The following is a 20,144-nucleotide window of genomic DNA, read 5'->3' as shown; positions in this document are numbered from 1 at the left end:
GTCCCCATCTGGCGTTGCAGGATCGACGACACACGCTTCTCCTTCTACGCGCCCTGGCTATTACCTACCCTGTAGGGTGAACCACGATGCCAGGCATGCGCCACGGACGAGAGTTGTTCTCTTCTTGGGAGCAAGACATCCAGGGATTTTCTGGCCTTGCACATCTCGGTAATTCTACCGTTCATCGGAGACGCTGCTGCCCTTCCTGCATGCTTGTACGAAAATAGCAACATCCCCCAGTCTGAGGCCGACATCAACCCGCTCGGGGCGCTTACACAAAACACCTGGCGGCGGGCCACGGCTGCGCTCCTGGGGCTTTCAGCTTCAGGAATCAACTTTGTTTCTGACGAGCCATGACCCCCAATTACAAATATTCTGTCGAATCATGTTTGTCGTCATTTCCCAGTAGTACCCTGGCTGAAATCTCTCTCTTACCGCCCAGGGGGCAATTGCGAAACGTTTAAGCGCTGGGGGGCTTGAACAGAGACGTGAGGGGCATCGGCAAGCAGGCAGCGGACAAACTTATTTTTGGAGCAGTACCAGCTCCGCTGCTCGACTGTATGTACAATAGGCAGGGTGATTCGGTCGTTGCAAGGCCACGTCTAAATATAACATGAGCTCATGATCCCACGGTTCCCAGTCACCCTTTGAGAAGCTGGGCCAGGGTGAGCGTTGCTGTGCTCAGTGCAGATGTACGGGTAGTAGCGTCACAGGCATCGTGGAAGCGCGGGCCCTCAACTCTACCCCGAGCCGACTCATCAAACCAGTCGGGTAAATGCGTCTACTGAGCAAACAGGCAAGCTATTGATTCCCTACCGGTCACTACTGATCTGACTTGTCGCCCCGACCGAAAAAAAAAACGATACTTCCCTTTCCCGGCTGCTGGTCCAGGGTATGGGAGCCTCGTTCGGGCAGCGTCCGTCAGCCCGGGGGCGGAATACGCCGAACGAACGAACGCACGCGAGGGTTGTCCGTGTCAGTCGAGGAGGAGCAGGAGGAAAGGGGGACTTTTGTCACCGTCAAAAAGGCCCTTTTCACACCCTCAAAAGGTCTGAAATTGAGCCATCTCCCCCTCTTGTTTCCCTTGCTTTGCCGGCGGTAGTCTCGGGTCCGAGAAGAAGGGGGCCACGAAATGCAGACAAGACGGCGCAGGCCTGGCGCAAACCCGCCGCCCGCCCGCCTGCCACGTCGCTTACCGTGAAGCAAGAAACCAAGCCATCCGCAGAGTGCGGCGGCGCTGGAGCTGAAAGCCTCGCGGCAGCACAAGGTTAGACAAGGCGCAAGCCAGCCGGCCAGAGTGGACTCCAAGACCGACGTAGAAGAATAGTAAAGCCGAAAAAAAGAGAGGTAAAAAAAGCAAACCCGCGAGCTCCCCGCCGAATCGGCCAGCTGGTAGACTCGTCGGCTTTTTTTCTGGGCCTTCCTTGGTGCCGGATGAATCACCTGTTTTCGGACGTTGGGTAGTAGCGAGGCGAGGGACCCCTGCGAGGGCGTGTTGCAAAGGTGCGGAGATGTGATGCGGCCGAGGCGAGGAGAGGGGACGGGGGAGTGCGAGTGCCTGTCTTCACGCCGGCCAAACGCAATTGCTTGGCTTTTCTGATTAGCCTCGTTTGTTTGCTGATGAGTGCCAGTAGTTGACACGTCAAGACTGGACACAGCTCGTGTGCAGATTCGTCCTCGCACCAGGCGGCACCCATTGACGCTGACCGTGTGTCGGAATTGTTGCGCCGCTGTGCACACCCAGACGCAACCGACCAGCCCGCGCTAGCCTTGTAGGAACGACACTTGTGCATGTCGCACCCATTCGTTCGCCGAAATGATTTCGAGTTGTCGCACTTCTGTCATGGGCAAGGCTGCTTGGAACAGCCGCCCTCCACCGTTGTCAGTGGGCGTCGACATGTGAAGCCTGGACGCCAGGTGTGCCACAGACGCTCCATGGCCGCGCCACAATGCTCATCATCTTTTATCATCTGGTATGCTCTGCCGTACTCCCCAATGTACCAGAAGTTCTACTGGCACTCTGGCTGCCCGCCTTGTTTCTGGCACACGGTGGCAAACCCTGCGGCTGCATCATCGCAGCCATGGCTTCGCCGTCTGCACGTATCAACCACACCCCGGCCGTCATTCATGCAGCCATGTTGAACTAGAGTAAACAATCACCACACTGGTGTCCGCCTGCAGGTGCATACTGCATATTGCAGTGACATTGCTGGGGCGAACAGAAAGTCCTGATTCCCACACGTCTACCCTCCATGACAGCTGAGCTGCAGCCTCTCACTTCCCTTGCCCGCTGTCAATGTAGCTGCGCCTGTATTTTCAGCCGGCTACACATGTAGGCTGTCGGCAATAAACAATGACTGGCGCCTAGCCTGCCATGGCATTCCGCCACGGTCATACTCGGCAGATGATTTCCACGCGAACAGAATGCGCCACGTCTGACGAGTCGCTGATATGAGCCATCGGGTGTAGCGTCTACTTGTGTGAGCGGTAATTGGGGAAGCGAGTCACGCCAGGCCACCCTACGCTAACACAGGGAGCAAGCGAGTGTTGGGACTCATGCTCGGTTGCAAAGACGGTCAGTTCGAACCTGGAAGCCAGCGCAGCCTGACCCAGCCAGACGGTACAAAGTAATCGGCATCGGCCACTCTCCGTGGCCAGCCGTAACGGCGTTAGCAAAGTGCGTGGGCCGCCGTCGTATCTGAGTAGATGCTAGCCCTAGGCAAACTTTACCGCCACGCGGCTTTGGTTCGGGATCCTGGCACCTGCGCCGGCCAGACTAGTGCCAATAGCCAACGTTAACAGTACATGTTAGCAGTACATGTTAGCAGTACTCGCATCGTAGAGCTGGAACGGCATGTAGCGAATGCCTGTACGAAGTAGAGCGCTCTGCCGAAGGACGCGCCAGGCGGGCGGACCCCCCACCATCAAGACAGCTGGCGGTGGAGCAAAGTTGAAATGAAAGAGAAGCAAGAAGAAGGCAACAAAGGATTTCCAAGATATCCACTCAACCGCTCAATTTCGACACCCTCTCAACCTCTGCAGCCTGGCATGACGGGAAGAGCCAAGAGAAAGCCGTACGAGGATAAGCGCCCTGTCGCTCGGCGGGGCTTCTTAGTCTCGAGGTTTGCCTCATGATCCGGGTGAACTTGGCGTAAGATGCGGTCCCGACCTCCTGGGCTCACTCACGTATGTCCTTCTGATTGGCGCGCCTTATTTGCATCAGCTGCCTGGACCACAGTCTTTTGAAGTGACGGTGAGCATCACGCAATGACGTTTGTGGCATCCCTGGCAAGTTCTGGCCCGACACTCTGGTTGCGCTAGCGCTTCGTTTAATGTCCATGCGAGCGACGCTAGACGGGTGACTGGCAACTGGGCGGCCCCGGTAGGCTAGACGAGCGATCAGTGCGTCTCAGGTTTCTTTGTGCTACCTCCGGGACTTTTGGCCAGCCGTCCCGTCCATAGGTGGGTTTCTCGTGCAAATGTGTCAAGCCCTGGCCACTGAGAGCGATGCCTTGATATTTCAGTTCCCTCAGAACTACCCCTGCCAAAGAGAAATGATACATGCAACGGCCTGTCCAGCACGTGTTGCAGAGGCAAAGACTACTGAAGTCAGGCCGACATGCTGCCTGTGTTGGGATCACAACATACGTAGCGAGGGACACATCCATTGTGTAGATGCTTCTTGGTTACTGTATCAGTCCACTGCCGGCAATCCGCTGTTGTGAAGACTTGTGGAAGGACGAGCTAGGCAGGAAGCTATGATCTCTAGCCTAATGTCTGCTTGAACTCCTCGATCAAGACAATGTAGCGAATGGCGCGTCAATTGTGCCGTTTGTACGGAGTCCTCCCTAGAGAGTAAAGAGTTGTACAAACCGCTGGATGCCAAGCGAGCCGGTGTAGGTCGGCGGCTCTGCTGAAAGTGCACTGGGTTCGGCACATTTTGCTGAACTGGGAGAAGGCCTGATGGTGTGGGGAGCCCAGGGAGGGGGAGCTTTACCTAAATTTACAGGCTTGGGTTCTTCGCCGGGAACACTTGTTCGGCTTCGGTTTCCCGGATCAATCAACCTGCCGTCTTTGCTACTTCTCGCAGGTGAGGTTGCCGCGCCTTGCTCACAGCGCAGGGCGGAGACAATCCCGCACGAATGTGGTTTCGTTACTTGTTAACCTGGACACCCTTCCCGCAGTAATGACCCAAGCGAAGCGACTCCGTACAGCCTCGTACCCTCGTGGCGGTTGGCGAGGGCTCGTTGCGCAAGTGATGGTAGGCGACTGATATGAGCCTTGCTGAAATTTGAAACATGAATGTTTGGCGTTGTCGCTAGTGGCAGTCGCGCGAAGAGGCGTCGCTCGTACATCGCATTGTAGCCGAATCCAGTTGGGCCACGTTGAACGTGGCGGTAGTACAGCTGGAACTGGCGCAGCGCGTTTCCTTGTTTGACAGAGTCATGAAGTTGTGGTGTAGCAAAGGATGGTGGATGGCATCCCGCCACCCTTGTCCCGCTCTGGCTGCAACCAATTATTCCGAAGACCCAGCTGTCCAGCCAGCGGACTTGCTCATCCAGACTGTAGGGGGCAGAGCAGGGTGCTGGGCTCATGAGGGCACGATGCTCAGCCAATCACCAGAGACAGGTGGTGTGGAGGTGCTAACGCCGCGTCTAGCGCAGCCAGCATTCATACGTCGCTGACGGCGCCTGTGTGAGGATACGTACGTTTGTCCGGAGCGAGACCTGGGCGAGACGGCGCTGTGCGGCCGAGAACGAAACGGCTGGCGGCCACGCATCAGCATCCTGGTAGAGTTCCGCCTTGGGAATTGTGAGACATGGCTTTCGCGGCGCTCAAGGCGGGCGCCACCCGCTACAGGTATGCTGGAGTGGTGTGTCGCTCTGCTTTTACGCTGGTGGCTTTGGGCAGGATCCTCACCGAATGGTCCCCCATGTTGGCGGCGAATTGTTGGGCACTGGCGCATAGAAGGCTTCTGTGCAGGAAATGGAAGCCATGATTGGGGATACCCTTTGCCAAGGTCAAGTCGTTTGGGGGGGCAGTACTGGCAGTGTGTGGTTACATAGCTTATTGACTGCCGGACCATTACTTTTAGCAGATGCATGGCTGAGAGATGGAGCAGCCCTTGGGCCGGAGGCACTAATAAAGCCGTCGTGAGCAAAATAACAGGTAAGTACTTGGAAGGCCGCTGCATCCGCTTTCGAGTTGTCAGGTTTTACTGAGGTTTAACTTGTAGCCACAGCGAACATCTTGACTGCACAATTGGTGTGGCGCAGAGTTTGGAAGTCTCGTGGTCGATGCGGCGGCTCGTCAGGGCAAGAAACCAAGGCGTATCCTCAACGGCTTTGCCGACGGGCGCTGGGACCGGTCTGCTGTGGTAAACGCGACATGTGAGGCTTGGACGAGGGAGCCTGGGTGCGAACGGGCGGCGTGACGGTAATTGACCGAACATGTGCCTGAATGACAAGTCGACAACGGAGAGAGAGGGCCATGCCGTGGATGAGGGGCGCTGCGACTGACGGAAAGTGTGAGCGCGGCGTGCCACGGAGCCCGCCCGCGCGAGGGACAGTACCGTGACAAGTGAGTAGCTACCCCGTTGGCAGGCTGGTACGGTACCCAGGAGAGCCAGTGTTAGCCGAAGGGCCCACGGATAGTGCAGCAACGAGGCAAGCACTAACAGTTGAACGGCGCGCCTCGGTCGGGCAATGCACGCGGTCGCAAGTTTTTGAGACCCTCTACTAGACGCACCCGCACGGAGACAGAGGGGCGCTCTGGGGGCTCGGGGGCGTGAGCGGGAGGCATTAATCAAATGGACGGCGTAGCGAGCTGACTGGGTCATGAAAAGCAGCGTAAGTATTTGTGTTTTATTTTTCTTGACGGAGGCGGCGGCGTCACGAGAGGGGAAGGGAGGGGCGCTGGAGTGGGCGGAGGGGAGACGAGCAGACAGGCGAGAGGCGAGAGGCGGGAGGGAGACTCAGGTCGTGCGTGGGTGGATGACGGCGTCTGCTGCGAGGCGTTAATGGTGCCAGTTTTCTTTATCACTCGAGGATGTGTTGATGTGTTGATGATGAGCAAGGCTGGCAAGGAGAAGCACTGCGGGCGGGGAACAGCAAGCAGGGGAAGTGGAATAGACGAGGTCGAATAAACGAAGTCGAATAAACGAAGTTGAGGAGCGAGCAAACGAGGCTGTCTGCACGAAGCGATCTGGTAGACGAGGGCACTGCAAGTCACAAATTCAACTGCTGCCTTTTCAGCATTATTATTAGAGTACCCAACTACCTAGTGACGACGCTACTGCAAGCATAAGGCAATGACCTTGCATATGTCGACCGCTGTTAAGAGGAGCACAAAATTATGAAGAGCAAACGGAGAGAGGCTGGCAACTGCTTAAACGAAGCGGGCGGGACAGCGGCGGCTGGCATTGCCCTACAGGGAGCGAACCCTGTCCTGCAAGCTCAGGGCAGTTATAAGCCGGAGCTGGCGGCAGAGAGCAGCCCTTGGCTCCCCTGGTGCTCGCCACTGCTCGCCTACTGGTACTGGTGCCTGACCTTGCTGGATAATTAACGCAACACCATCTTGTCCCAATATTACTAATTCACGTACAAATTTTTTCGCCTCTCTTCCCACTCTCCTCTCCCCTCCCACTCACTGCCTCACTCCCAGTGCTACTCCTCGCGCCCTTGCGCATCCTTCTTCTCCTCTTCCAGCGACACTCTAATCCATCCTCGATAATCATCATGGACCCGCCATACCCATCCTGGCCAGCCATGGCAAGCCACGCCTGAGGAGCGCTCCCTTATTGGCCACCAGCTGCGCGCTCGCATGGCACCCACTCACACTTATTCGCACACGCTCGACGCTCGACGCTCTACGCTGTCGCACCCGCGCGCACACGCTACTGCGGGTGGTGGGCATGCTCATTTGGCCTCGTCGACTAATCTGTAGTCCTGTCGAACCCTCACGACGCCCACCCCCCCCAGCACCCCCGCCTAGTCCGAGAAGAGCAACTCCTGGAGCGAGACGACAAGCACCCTGCCAGTATGGAGTAACCAGCAGCACTGTAATAACCACTGCAGCCACCGGCCTGCTCTCCAGCGAGTCGACGCTGCCCGCACCACCCGCGAGAGGGACCACAGCCGACCACTGAGGACACCACCGCACACCTCGGCGAGGGAGGGGTCTGGCGAGCGTTGCAGGGTGCCCAGCGGTGCCGATACCGATATTGATCCTTCATCACTCACTCGTGTCGATAAAGCACTGCCATCCTCTCAAGACACGCACGCCGCGCTGCTTCGGCCTAGGGGGTCCCGCTCATCGGCTCAGATTTGTCGTCCAACCTGTCGCCAATACCCAGCAACGGCTCAGTGCCCAGTGCTTGCGCTGCTCGGTACGCCGACGGCCGCCCAGCCCAGGCTGCTTACTGGTAGCTGCTAACCCCAAGCGCCAGCGGCGTTGTTGGACACGCCCCCTCCCTCACCACCTGTGCTGCTGCTAGCCTGTCCTCGCTGCCCCCAGGTGGGTTGCGAGTGGACTGCAGCGCCGCATAGCGCCGTGTCTACCTTCAACACCAGCCAGCCAGGCGCCCCTCCCACTCGCACCCCGGAGAAGCGCTCCTGTGCAGACACCAGACTGGCGCTCACCTCACGCCTGTCAGTGCCTTTGGCTCAGGTCCCCTCTCTCTCACCACGTCTCCTCAGGAACCCCCCCGGACCCCCTCCCGGCATCTCTTTTGGGCCCTGTCTCTCCGGCTGGCTAGCTACCTTGGTTGCTTGGGTACGTAGTAGATGGATGGGTATTGGTAGTGGTAGTGGTAGGTACATAGCTGCAAGCCAACTTGCGGGCGGCGAGCTGACCCTCATGCTTCGTCGCGTCGCTGCGCCGGCTCGGCATTGACACTCTGCGCTGCGAGCTGCGCTGCCCCAGTTCTCTCCGCACTGGTAGTTACTGGAAAGGTAGTTGCCATGCCATGCCATGCCATGCCAGGTACTTTGGTACTTTTCATTTCAATCTGCTAGCCCCGAGGCTGGACCGGGAATGGGCGTGGCTGTACAGCCCGCGCTGCTACTGGCTGGCACAGGGCACCCGCACTAGCACCGATACAGCTGGGCTCTTCTGCTCCGCGTGCCGCCAATTCTTGCTCGAACCGTTGCCGCCTACTTCCTCAAAACGACAGGATCCCTCCCCCAGCCCGACTCCTTCGCATCTTCACCTCCACCTTCGTCCTCTCACACACCACTTTCTTGTCTTCCAAAGCATCAGCTCCCCTGCTTTTGGCCTTCAATCGCACCCTCGCACGACTTGAGCATCTTGCCGTTGCACCAGTGCTTTCTTTTTTCTGCGCTTGGTCATGCCCGCCTGTCTTTAGGTTTAATCGCATCCACCAGACGTTTTTCTGCCGCCCACATCAGCGATCATCTTGAGGCGCCCTTTTTCCCTCACCCGCCATAGTCGCGCGCCAACTTGACAAATTCAAATAATTCCATCAGTCTTACTTGGCCTTGTCTCTCGCCGCCAGATTCATATAATAGCTGCCGCCTACCACATCTGCTATTATTTTTTCCATATCTGCGTTGCATGGCATAGTGCTTTCTTCGGACTCGACAGCCGTCAACATCACGCCATCCTGGACCTCATATTCCGCCCCAACAAGCTCCTCAGCAGTCGGCTGGTCCGGCAGTGGAAACATCATAGAATTGTTTGACTTTGAGCAACTCGCATCTCTTGCAATACAAGTGTCTTGCCAAGTACATTCACGACAGCCAGCTCACACCACACCAGCTGGCCTACGTGAACTTTACCCCAGCTTATCCTGGAAGTTACTCGAAATGTCTGGCTTCACGGCACTTAACGGCTCCTCGCCAAAAGTAACAACCAAACCCGTCGCATCTGCTCCCAGCGCAGACGTTCCCAATGGCAACGTCGACGAGCAAGTCAATGCACCAGCCCCGACTTCCGCACCGGCTGTAGAAGCTGTTCCAACTGCAGCCTCGCCACCAGCACCAGCACCAGCACCAGCACCTGCTGAGGCTCCGTTTCCCGACGCTGTTCAGCCGCCCGCTGAACCACCAGCTCCCGTTCAGGCTCCTGCTGTTGATGCTGCACCCGCCGCTGCGCAGGGTCCCGCCGATCAATCACCTAACCAGCGTGAGAGCTGGCCAACCCAAGGTCTGGATCGCACCCCCTCTGCACCAGCCTCGGGCGAAAATGACTCTCCCAACAAACGCAAGAGGTCCGATTCGCACGAGGGCCGGACTCAGCTCCCTACTCAACCCGCCAAACGTACTCATAAGTCGTCCGAGCGCACGCAAGAGCTCACTCCGGAGACTGGGACCGTCGTCTCGCACCAGCAGCCCAATGGCAACCACAACCAAGCCGAGCCTCAGCACGCAGAGGCACAGGTATCGGCGCCTCAGCAGCAAGCTCCTGCCTCTGTTCCAATCCAAGCTCCCGCCGAGCAGCAGCTTGTTCAACGTCAACCTGCTGCGCAAGTCGAATATGCCCCTACTACACCCCAGAACAACAACCAGGCTGTCGTTCAATACCAGACGCCGTCTTACACGGAACCGCACTCCGGCGCTGTTGTGCAACATGACCCTAAGAAGCGGAAGCGAAATTTTAGTAACCGAACCAAGACTGGTTGCTTGACATGCCGAAGAAGGAAGAAGAAGTGCGACGAAGCCAAGCCAGAATGTATGATCGACCACGCCACGCCTTGAATTTCCGAGGTATAACTAACACATTCATAGGCAACAACTGTATCAAAGGTGCATTTGTTTGTGCCGGCTACCCGCCCCAGCGAGGCGCAGGCTGGCCCAAGATGATCGAAAACAAGCCAGGAGGCGTGCCCCTAGAATCAAAGGATCCCAGCTACGTGCCACCAGGTGCCTACGGCATGCCGGCTTCGCCCTACACGTCTTCTCAAGCTGCTAATAACGGCCAACCGAGCGGACCGAAGCGCGAACCCCTGCCTCAGTACCGCGGCCAGAACCTTCGCATTGAGCCACCAAAAGGAGCCGACGGCCCATCCGGCAGTCCTGAACACAAGCACCCGCCGGGTCCCTACACGCCTGGAACCAACCCGTACCCCACTCCGGTATCAGCCAACACTCAACCACCCGCTTTTGGTGATCGCGGCGCTAATGACTACCAGCGACACCATGATGGTCACGCACCTCCGGTATCAAGCGCCCAGATGGCTGCCCAGATGGCACTCTCGCACGCCCAGGCACAGCCTCACAACTTGGCCGTTGTACCCTATGACCAGAGACGCCCTACTCAGAAGGAGGAAATGCTCCAAGGAGGCTACTTTTATCAGTATGATTCGGAACTGAGTCTGGAGCGCGACCGTGCGGCCACGGCCTGCTGGCGGTTCAACACGCTTACCTATCCTCCCACCAACGGCGTCTCCACCGAAGAGCGTGCTCGTCTGTTTCTTGAAATCATGCAGCCGCGCGAATCGTCTTCATTTCCCGTTGAAGAGGCCTCGGTCCGCAGTAATGTTGGCCGTGTAGGACGTCACGTCGCTGTCGAGTCTCCTTTTCACTGTGACTACGGCTACAACATTAGCATCGGTAACAATGTCTCTATCGGAAAGGGCTGCACGATGAATGATGCGGGCAAGGTTCAGATTGGTGACAACTGCATCATTGGTCCCAACGTCAGCATGTACACCATTGAGCTGTCTACGGATCCCAAGCACCGCCAGGGTGGCCACGGTGCTCAACTAGGCAAAGGCATCATCATCGACTCGGACTGCTGGATCGGCGGTGGTGTCATTATCATGCCCGGCAAGGTTATCGGAAAGGGTTCTACAGTCGGCGCAGGCTCGGTGGTCACAAAGGTACGTTTTCTAGCTTCGGCACACACTTGATTCATCAATGAGACACCATTGCTAACTCGGCGCTCTTATAGGACGTGCCCCCTTTTACCGTCGTCGCTGGTAACCCTGCGCGTGTTTTACGTGGTGTCGCTTCCCTATAACGGATTTTTATTTTTGGAAATCGTACCATCGACTGAAAATCGTACATTTATTACCCACGCTTCGTTTCTCGTACTTTTCCCATTTCCTTTGGTCGAGAGCTTGTCTGCATTATTTCATTCGCTCCTTCCATTTATCTTCTCACGATTCCCAATCATTATCCTACACATTTTTAAGAGCTGCAACGGCTCGAGAGAACAATCCTTCGTCAAGCAAGGAATTAACAGCACACCTGCTAGGAGGATGGGGAAGGGTACATACTTGCTGAACATTTTTCGGTCTCCCTTTTTGTTTCCCTTTCCCTTGTTTGTTATCTGATGTCTGGTGCTGGGAATGACTGAAAATACCAATGTCCGGGTACTTACTGCATTGTAATTATGAAGTTGATGACGTTTTTTTTTTCCTGCAAAGATTTTACATACACGATACTCCTCGAAAAAAGAACAAAAAAAAATAAAGTTTGTTGCAATAATCCTTGGATATGTCATCCTGTACAAGTTGCGGTGTGAAGAAAGAATGTGCAACGCCGTAGTTTGGACTTGTCTCGCGCCTGTGCCTGCGGCTTTATTTTTTTTCATCGCTTAACCGGTACACGCAGCCGGTGCGTTAAAAAGTTGGTGTTACACAAGCACGAGCAAAAGAAAACCATGAAAAGGTTTCAGATCTTGAGCAGCTCATATTTACAAGGTTTCGGTATATAAACTCAATCCCAACCAAAAAAAAATTTGTATTTATCCAAGCAAGGACATGTCCCAACGCCTCACTTGCCCACGCCATTTCCCTGTTCCGCATCTTTATACACCCTGCAGAATATTGGACCAGCCCTGTTCATTGTTGCTATTCTCTACACGCAAGAATTGATCAATCGAGTTCTAAAAATCAAAGAAGAAAAAAAAAAATGTTAGCAAACAGAGACAGATTGTCGCGTCTGGAAAAGAAGGAAGCATACCCAGTTGACGCCTTCTGTGCTGTAGAGCAGCGTATCTAGGTCGGCGACCTGGCCAAAGCTCCCCGCTGTGGCAGCAAACTGCGCATCGGGCCCTGTGGCCATGGCCATGTAGTCTCCCGTGTTGAGGTCGTAGTACATGTCCTGCGCGGCAGCGGCAGCAACATGCTGCTGTGGATGCAGGGGATGAGAAAGTGTATGCGCTTGCATGTGCGCCTGCTGGTGCGGATGCGAACGGGGAAGCGGTTGCGACTGTATCGTGCAGCAGTTGCTCATCGGTATCGAAGGCGCCATTTGCGCAGAAGCCAGGGGCTGTCGCTGCTGCGGCGTCGGCTTCATGTCAACGTTCATGGCAGCGAGTGGAGGTTCTAGACCTGTTGTGGCGTTGGCCGCTGCCGGGCTCATGCCTGTCAAGGAGGGAGGAGCCGCCGCCGTCGTCGTCGTCGTACTTGTATTATAGCCTGTCAGCGGCGGCGACGACGAGGAAATGGCGGTCGTGTTCGGATTGTCGACCCTGTTGAGGACCGCACGAAGAATCCTGGTCGCGTGGCGGGCGTCCGACGAGTACGCGCCGCGGGCCGCCCACACGTCGTGCGATCGCTGCAGGACGCTCTTGCAGTAGTGGCGCTCCGCCGCGGCCAGGTCGTGCGACTCGCTCAGGTCGACGCAGACGACGGTGGAGGCGAGCAGGAAGTGCTGCAGGGTCAGGTTGGACACCATGAAGCGGTCCTCGTGCATGCGGCCCTGGACGCTGATCTCATAGTCGAGCTCAATGTGCATCTCGAGCATGGCGAGCGCGGCTTCGCGGCAGATCTGGCGCGAGCGGTCGTACTTGGGGTCGTCCTTGTGCTCCGTCAGGTACGGGCGGTGCAGCACGCATAGGCACTTGCGGTACATGAGCTCGAGCATGATGCGGTGCATGATGGTGTAGTTGGCGTCGGTAAAGGCCGTGCTGCGGATCGAGCGGATGCGGAGACACGCCGGCTGCGCGTCGTGCCACGCCTGGAGCTGGTCGCTGAGCAGCACCGTTTCTTCGTACGTCGGCCGCCTGACGGCGAGGGCGTGGAGCATGACGCGCCGCAGGATGACGGAGAGCTTGGACTTGGCAATGTACGCCAGGATGGGGGTTGGGTCGGTCGGCGGGCGCGCCGGGGGCAGCACGGCCGTATCCTCGTCAAAGTCCTCGTCGAGGAGATTGATGGGATGCTCCGTGTCGCTCAGACTCTCGTAGATTATGGGCGGGAGGCCCGAGTGCAGTGCGACGAGCAGCTCGGCGGACTGAATCATGAACCATGTACGGCGCCGCATCTCGCCTTCAAACGGGCTGACAGGGACTGGCAGCTTGCTCGGGTCACGGTGGTAGCCCTGCAGCTGGGCCATGCGCACGGCAAGCCCATACAGCGCCCACAGCACCCGGTCCTCATCCTGCCGCTGCATGTTGCGCGAGTGTGCGTGCTGCAGCATGGCCTCGACGGAGCCGGGTCTGCATTCGAGATAGTTTCCTGTAATGAGACACCGCGCCGATATGCCGAGATAGAATGCAGGCTCCTCGATGGATCGCAGCAGGCCGGGCTCGTTGGTCAGCTTGGCCTTGGCCAGGAGCGCGCCGGCGCCCAGGACAGAGAACAAGAGGCTGATCCAGAGAAAGCCCGTCGATGCGGGGTCTTCCCAGAAGGCCTCATACTGCCGTCGGAACTGGTGCGCGTGAATAAACGGAACGGCGTGAAACTTGGCGTTGAAGTAGCAGGAAATGACACGGTCTGTAAAGAGTTTGGACGGTAAACTGTTTTTGACCTCGTCTATGCCAATGGACCTCGTGTGGCCGAGCAGCTGGTCAAACTCCTCGACAGTGTCTACGTCAGGGTTGGAGTCGGCATCCGAGTCGGTCTGAAGCATATGCTGGATGTCCTGGATGCTGCTGACAACGGATGACCAGGCTGTCGCCCCATGGTACGGCTGGGCCGTCTGCTCCGACGCTGGCGACGATGGGGGCAGGCTTGACTCTTGCGTCCCTGAAGTTCCGGAGCATGAAGGAGCAGGAGGCGGCGGGATATTGAACGTTGGTGTTGCGTTGGCCTTTGTCTTTTGTGTCACCTGCGGCTGTTTCTGTTGCTGTTGTTGTTGTTGCTGCTGCTGCTGCTGCTGCCGCCTCGTCGCCGGCGCGGCGGGCTCTTGCGGATCGGTCATGGTAGCATCATCTCCCTTGCCCTCGGCGCCAGCAAAGCCTTTAATCATCTCTTCAAGGCGCGACAGCTTCATCTGGACCTCTTGACGGGCGACGCCGGGCGAGCGCGTCGCCTGACCGAACCGACAGCCATCGCCCTCGCCACGCTTGTCGCAGGCGCCGCACGGCTGTCGCTTGTCGCACTTGGACTTGCGACGCTGGCAGGCGACGCAGGACACGGGCAGCCGGTTTCGCTTTACTCTGTTGGGCTTCCCCGCGCGGAAGACGCCCGTGAACTGGGCCATGTCGGGGTCCGGCATGGTGGGTGCGCGGGCAGGCGTACAAGGTAAGCTTATCGCAAGCGATGAAATGAGACGAGAGAGTGAGGGTCGATTTGGCGATGCAGGTTTGCGATGCAGAAGGCCAGGGCTTTTGTGCCGTTGCTTTTGGCAGCAACCTCAATTGCCCCGTCAATTCTCTCGCCTCGCCTGCCTTTGATAGATGTAGATGCGATCGGCCTGGTAGTTGGTAGCTGCGCGCGGGCACCGAGTAAGTCGCGCCAAAGAGGGTAGAGCCGAAGAGCCGAAGGCCGCCACTGCTTGTTCAAACGGGCGCGGGGCAGCTGAGCGAGGGTATCTGCGACGAGGATCGCAGCGAGTTGCGAATGCGACGTCTGCTGTCCCATTAACAATTTACAAGCCCTGTTTCTGGTCTTTGAGTCCTCCAAAATCGACCGGCTCTTCCGCACAGCCCCCAAATGGAAAACAAAGCCTGCCACTTTGCCTTGTACGCTCGCCCTTCACCTTTTTTCGATTAGCGGGCAGAGCTGAACCAGCCGCCCGGCTGCCTAGTTTTAGCTGGGGCAGGACGCTCTGGGGGGACTTACAGGGCGTCCGTTGGCGCCACTCATTAAGGAAAGGATTTATTATTATTAAATATATAACAATAATCGAGAAGCATATTAAACTTTTAGCGTCTTTGTATCCGTCTGAACCTTTGCTAAACGAGGAGGCTGCTGTGGTAAGACGTCTCTACATCGTTAACCAACGGAGATGCTACGGGAGCTGTCCGAAACTCTCGCCGCCTTGGACAGGAACGTGTAGCGCCGCATGGAGATATGGCTCTGGCAAGTTCCTGAGACCCATTCCTAATGTAAATACTGCCTGTCGTCCGTTCTGTCCACAGAGAGCTCATATCTGTCGCTCTGCCGAAACAGCTGCCGCCGCCATCTGCCCCCCTGCCAAAAGCACTCATCGCCACCAGTCGGACATGGCTAAGATTAGACAAACTCGCTCATGTCCGACAGCCCTGTTGCAGGTAGCCACACACCAATGAGGGGCTGTGTCCCGGGGACGACTGTGATGGTGCAAACTGGGCGCGGCCCTGGTCGAATTCAGCTGGCCTTGGCTCATGCCACTGCACTAAAAACGAGGCTCTACGGTGAGCCTCCCTGTCCCACGGTCCAGAACTATCCCTCATCCTCGATTGAAACCGTGACGTGTAAGTGACATTGCAGCCAAGTTCGAGGCCGTGGCTGTTGCTAATTTTACAAATATACAAGAGTAGTGTACAAAAATCTGTCTGGACCTAATCCTCGTAACCCTATGCTGTCCCGCCCGCCACTATGCTCAGGCGGTTCTCGTCGACAATTGCCTGCATCATCTTCAGCGCCTTATCCTGATCCCGCAGCTTATTAAAGGCGTTGTATGTGTACATGTCCGGCTTCACACCGGCCGCTTCCATCTCTTGCAGCAACGTCACCGTCATCCGTGTGCTCTGCGCCAGCGCGTGGTGTCGGATCAGCGTGTTCCACGTCACCAGGTTGGGTTCAATGTCGAGTTCCCGCATCACCTGCATCATCTGCGCGGCGAGAGCAGTTTCACCTTGGTAGAGCAAGCCGCGCAGCAAAACCGTCAGCGTGAACACGGTCGGCGCAGGATGAACCGGCCCCGCCGATGCTTTTTCAACCGCTGCATTGAAGATGTCTGGCTCTACGACCTCGCTTCTCAGCTCTGCAGCTTTGTCTGAAGCGCTGTCTTTGCTGGCTGCCGAGCTGGGGCGCATAGAGTCTTTAAGCATGTCTCCAAACACATGCAACGCCTCTCTCCACAGCTCTTGGTGCTCTGTCATGACCAAGATGAATGTGTCGTGAACCATGGCGCCCTGATTTCGCAACAGGAGCGAAGGGTATTTGCTCTGCTCCTCAAGCCGGGACCGAAAGAACTTGTAAAATGATAGAATATCCTGCGGGCGAGACAGTGATCGTATGTAGGCCCGCAGCATCACCCCGTCGGCCGTACTGGTGGGCTGCAGCTTGCCCTCCCCGGCGTCCTCATTGGCTGCAAAAAGTTCGTCCGCCACGGGCAAGATTGTGTGCATGAAATCCCACTGACGATCCAACGGATCGCGAAATTTGTCATCCATTTCTGTGTCAACACCTTCATCGCTCAGCAGTAACGGCAGCGAATCGGGCAACCACCACTGTAGAGACTTGAGCTCAAGCTTCTTCGCGTACACTTTTAGCATGGGTCGAAACATTGGTATCGACCAAGGCGCCTTTTCTCTCTTGCGTCGAGTTTCCGCGTCGGCAAAGTAAAAGACGGCATGCAGGGCGTTGCTCAGAACGCTCTCATATGGAACTGGTGTGACCTTGGCGACCATCAAGGCCTTGCTCACATTCTCAACATTCAGGCTAGCTTTGGCTCCAGCAAAGACAGTTGTCCAAGTCTTGCCGTCCAATGGCACACCGGATTCTGCAAATAGTAGAGCTAGTCGAATTGCCTCCTCCGTCTGCCCCTGCTGACATAGCGAGTCCAGGACAGCTGTAAGAGTGATGGTATTTGGCTTGAAGCCGTGTTCCATGAATAACTGTAGAGCATCTGTTGCTGGAAAGCTTTCGACTTGCTGGGACCAGCCAGCATTTGCTGCCTTGCAATGTAAAAGCGTCGTGACTGTACTGGCTGAGGCAGCATCGTTCAATGTCGCTCCATTCTCCACCATTGCTCTGAGTATCTCGTAAGCCGCATTCTTGTAGGCAGCCTCGCCAGCCAACCTACGGGCAAACTGTAGACATGTGTTTTTGTGAAGCTTGAAGTTCTGTTTCTTCAGTATGTCGTATAGATCTTTTGCTTGGGAAGCCGGAAGCCGCTTCGCATAAAGACCGAGAGTGCTTTGCTGGATAGGGACATGGCCTTTCGGAGTATCTTCTAGGATGTGCGCTAGAAGAGCCAAGACCTCGTCAGCCATCGAGGCTCTGTCGTTGATATTCTTGACGGTGTAAAGCTGTAGGCTCTGCGCTATGGAGCGAAGTACATCGTGGATGGCATAGCCAGGGGGCAATGGGTTCATGGTTGCTTCCAGAACCATACTCGCCTTGCCGGGACACCAGCGCAGTGTCGCGAGCATGACCTCTGGCCAGGCGTTTTGCCTCGCTTCGATACTAGTCGCTTCCCAAGCATCGCGCATAAGTGTTACATCAGACAGACCATATAGCCACTTGCCCCGATCCTCGCCATGTGCGACCGTCACTCGGCTGGAGTTCAGTCGCCGTATTGCTGCCTTCCATTTGTTGAATTGCTTCTGCACAGCAGCCAACTCTGAACTGGGACATTGGTGTCGCAGGTGGCCCCATTGGGTATATTTCTCGAGCTCCTGCATCCGAGTGCGCTGCAGCAGCCGCTTGTCCTGCTTCAATCCTTTGGGTACATATTTGAGACTAAACTTTCTGCGAAACGCGCCTGGGGTTTCCTGAGAAGGTATCGCGTCTGTAGCTTGTTCCGCTTCGTCCGTCGCTTGCGCATTCTCGAACCTGTTCCTTATGACCTCCTCCGCCTCTGTCAAGTATTGTCGCGTGATACGGGATGTCAACGACGACGGCAAGAGCGTTGTAGTCGAAGGCCTATGAGCAAAACACATATTGCGCATAGAGACTGGTGACGGAAGAGTAGATATTGAGCCTCGTTGTTGCATAACTGTCCGTATCGTGCGAAGCTGGTGAGTATGGCAGCACTGCGACGCCGAGCGCTGCGCCGAGCGCGCTCTCGAGCACAGCTCCCTCCTGGCGCCGTACATTCTCTTCGATGCACACTTCAAAGCCTTCCGTTATACCGCTATTCGTTTTTCTATCATGACGGGTTGCGTAAAGGTCGTAAGGTTGTTACTTTTGTCGTCGCATTGCCATGTTCCAGGGGACAAATTTAGGTGGGCCGCGCGGTTGCCAGTCTTTTTTTCTCGGCGGTCGCACTTCAGCCTGGCATCGACATTCTTCTGCCCCACCAATCTTTAAGCTGCACGACCAGAGAAAAACATTGCAAATACAAACTCTAGCAACTTGATCTTGCCGACGCCGACTACGCTGCACAATGTCGTCACATAACACGCTCAGCGCCGCGTCGGAGGATCGCAAGGCGCGCCTTGCCAAGCTCAAGAACCTCAAGCGCAAGCAACCCACCGACGAGCTCGTCGCACCCGAAGCCGACGAACGATTGCCTACTCCGTCTGGCGACAAGCAAGGCGAGGATGGCGAGGACGAAGAGGCGCCTCCTGACGTGACACATCTACACCTGTCGGGACGAAATTACGACCCCGAGACGCGCGGGCCGAAACTCGGATTCGAGGCACCGCCTACTCTCGGCGACGACAAGACTTTGCTTGAGCAACAGGCCGCCGACCTCGAGGCCCAGGTGAAGCAGCAAGCGGCAGCCGAGGCTTCTGAGGAAAAGGGCATCGATCTTTTCAAGCTGCAACCGAAGAAGCCTAATTGGGATCTGAAGCGCAACTTGGAGCAAAAGATGGACGTCCTCAACGTCCGCACAGACAATGCCATTGCGCGCCTGGTCAAGGACCGCATCACCGCTGCGCAAAAGGCGGCCCAAAAAGCTTCGGGGGGAGAAGATGTCGAAACGGCTGGAATGGATGGCGCTACGCTCGTCGAGTCTCTCAGAGTACGAGAGCAGGAAGAGGAGGAAGAAGAAAGGCGAGAAAAGGCAGAAGAGGAAGCACTGACTGCATAAGCATGAGATGGACGAGAAAAGAATTGCTGCATTTTGTTTTGTACATATACATATGGGCCTACTGGTGTAAACATTGATACCCTTCAGATTCTTTCTCTTTGTGTTACCGTTGCATTTGCCGCGTCATGGCCAGACGCTGGCTGAAGGGACTGAGGCTGCGCTCTCTTGCCTCGGTCTTTGGTACATTGTCTTGCCGTTCGCGGCGATTGTCTCTGTGATCTCTGTGATCGTCATGTCTTTTTCTTTTGTCGCCTCGCTCCCGTGGTGAGCGAGACCTGCGACGACGCTCTCCATCTCTGCGCCTACGATCCGGTCCCTCGGGGGATGCTGGCTGCCTGCCGCCCCGCTCATCCCGGCCGCGGCGCGGCGACCGACTTCTGGATGGCTGTCTCCTTGGTGGCGAGTCTGCTATCTCGCCAGCCTCTTCACCGCTTTCGGAACCATGTCGGTCTCGTAGGCGCCTGGGCGGCGATCTCGAGCCCCGGCGTGAGTTGGTAGACACAGTGGACACAGAGTCGACAGAGGGCGACCTAGGTCGACGCGGCGACTCATCAGACTCATCGTCCTTTTCATCCAACTCGCGTGCTCTCCCCCTCTCGGCTTCCTTCTTGGACAGTTCTTCGTCCGCGGCGCCCTTCCTGTAGCTGTGTCAGCGCGACATGGTCTTCATTGCCGTGATCACCTTGCAACTTACTTTTTCTCCAGGGGGTTCGGCGAATCATTTGTAAGCTTCGGAACAAGCTTAGGATTGCGCAGTTGCTGTGTTCGGGAAGGTCGAGAGACGTATGGCCTCTCTTGAGCAGTAGCGTTGCACTCATATGAATAGTGCCGTTCTGAGAAGTTAGCGATGATGATTTTTAGAATCTAGATGGGCATAACATATCTCGTTTCAAGCATTTCTGACATTGTACATTGGCCGGCGTCGACCTTGATGGTCCGCGATGATAGACCATTTTGGGAACCTGTGATGTTCGCTTGGATTGAATTTCTTGCTGCTGCTTGTAGTTTCACTACCGTAGAGTTGTCTGTCACCAAAGGCTGGCA

At 56.4% G+C, this 20,144-nt stretch overlaps 5 protein-coding genes across 5 annotated transcripts; 2 read left to right on the top strand and 3 right to left on the bottom strand.

Moving 5' to 3' along the window:
* Positions 1-8,825: 8,825 nt before the first annotated feature.
* On the top strand, positions 8,826-10,980 carry LMH87_010462 (uncharacterized protein; the record flags this gene model as incomplete). The annotated part of the gene is made up of 4 exons (XM_056197625.1): positions 8,826-9,690; positions 9,747-10,093; positions 10,151-10,840; positions 10,912-10,980. The coding sequence occupies 4 exons, from the start codon at positions 8,826-8,828 to the stop codon at positions 10,978-10,980; spliced, it is 1,971 nt and encodes a 656-aa protein (XP_056054656.1).
* Positions 10,981-11,772: 792 nt separating this feature from the next.
* LMH87_010461 (uncharacterized protein) lies at positions 11,773-14,408 on the bottom strand (the record flags this gene model as incomplete). Its single annotated transcript, XM_056197624.1, has 2 exons — positions 11,773-11,850; positions 11,928-14,408. The coding sequence occupies 2 exons, from the start codon at positions 14,406-14,408 to the stop codon at positions 11,773-11,775; spliced, it is 2,559 nt and encodes an 852-aa protein (XP_056054655.1).
* Positions 14,409-15,690: 1,282 nt separating this feature from the next.
* LMH87_010460 (uncharacterized protein) lies at positions 15,691-18,003 on the bottom strand (the record flags this gene model as incomplete). Its single annotated transcript, XM_056197623.1, has 1 exon — positions 15,691-18,003. The coding sequence occupies one exon, from the start codon at positions 18,001-18,003 to the stop codon at positions 15,691-15,693; it is 2,313 nt and encodes a 770-aa protein (XP_056054654.1).
* A 446-nt stretch (positions 18,004-18,449) lies between these two features.
* Positions 18,450-19,100, top strand: LMH87_010459 (uncharacterized protein; the record flags this gene model as incomplete). Its single annotated transcript, XM_056197622.1, has 1 exon — positions 18,450-19,100. One exon carries the CDS (start codon positions 18,450-18,452, stop codon positions 19,098-19,100), a length of 651 nt encoding a protein of 216 aa, XP_056054653.1.
* Positions 19,101-19,223: 123 nt separating this feature from the next.
* On the bottom strand, positions 19,224-20,053 carry LMH87_010458 (uncharacterized protein; the record flags this gene model as incomplete). The annotated part of the gene is made up of 4 exons (XM_056197621.1): positions 19,224-19,402; positions 19,476-19,738; positions 19,795-19,930; positions 19,984-20,053. 4 exons carry the CDS (start codon positions 20,051-20,053, stop codon positions 19,224-19,226), a joined length of 648 nt encoding a protein of 215 aa, XP_056054652.1.
* Between the last annotated feature and the right edge of the window lie 91 nt (positions 20,054-20,144).

Source organism: Akanthomyces muscarius, chromosome 5, assembly GCF_028009165.1.
Source record: "Akanthomyces muscarius strain Ve6 chromosome 5, whole genome shotgun sequence".
Lineage (NCBI taxonomy): Eukaryota > Fungi > Ascomycota > Sordariomycetes > Hypocreales > Cordycipitaceae > Akanthomyces > Akanthomyces muscarius.
Note: the sequence above shows the minus strand (reverse complement) of the source record. Positions and strands in the feature narration are given on the sequence as shown.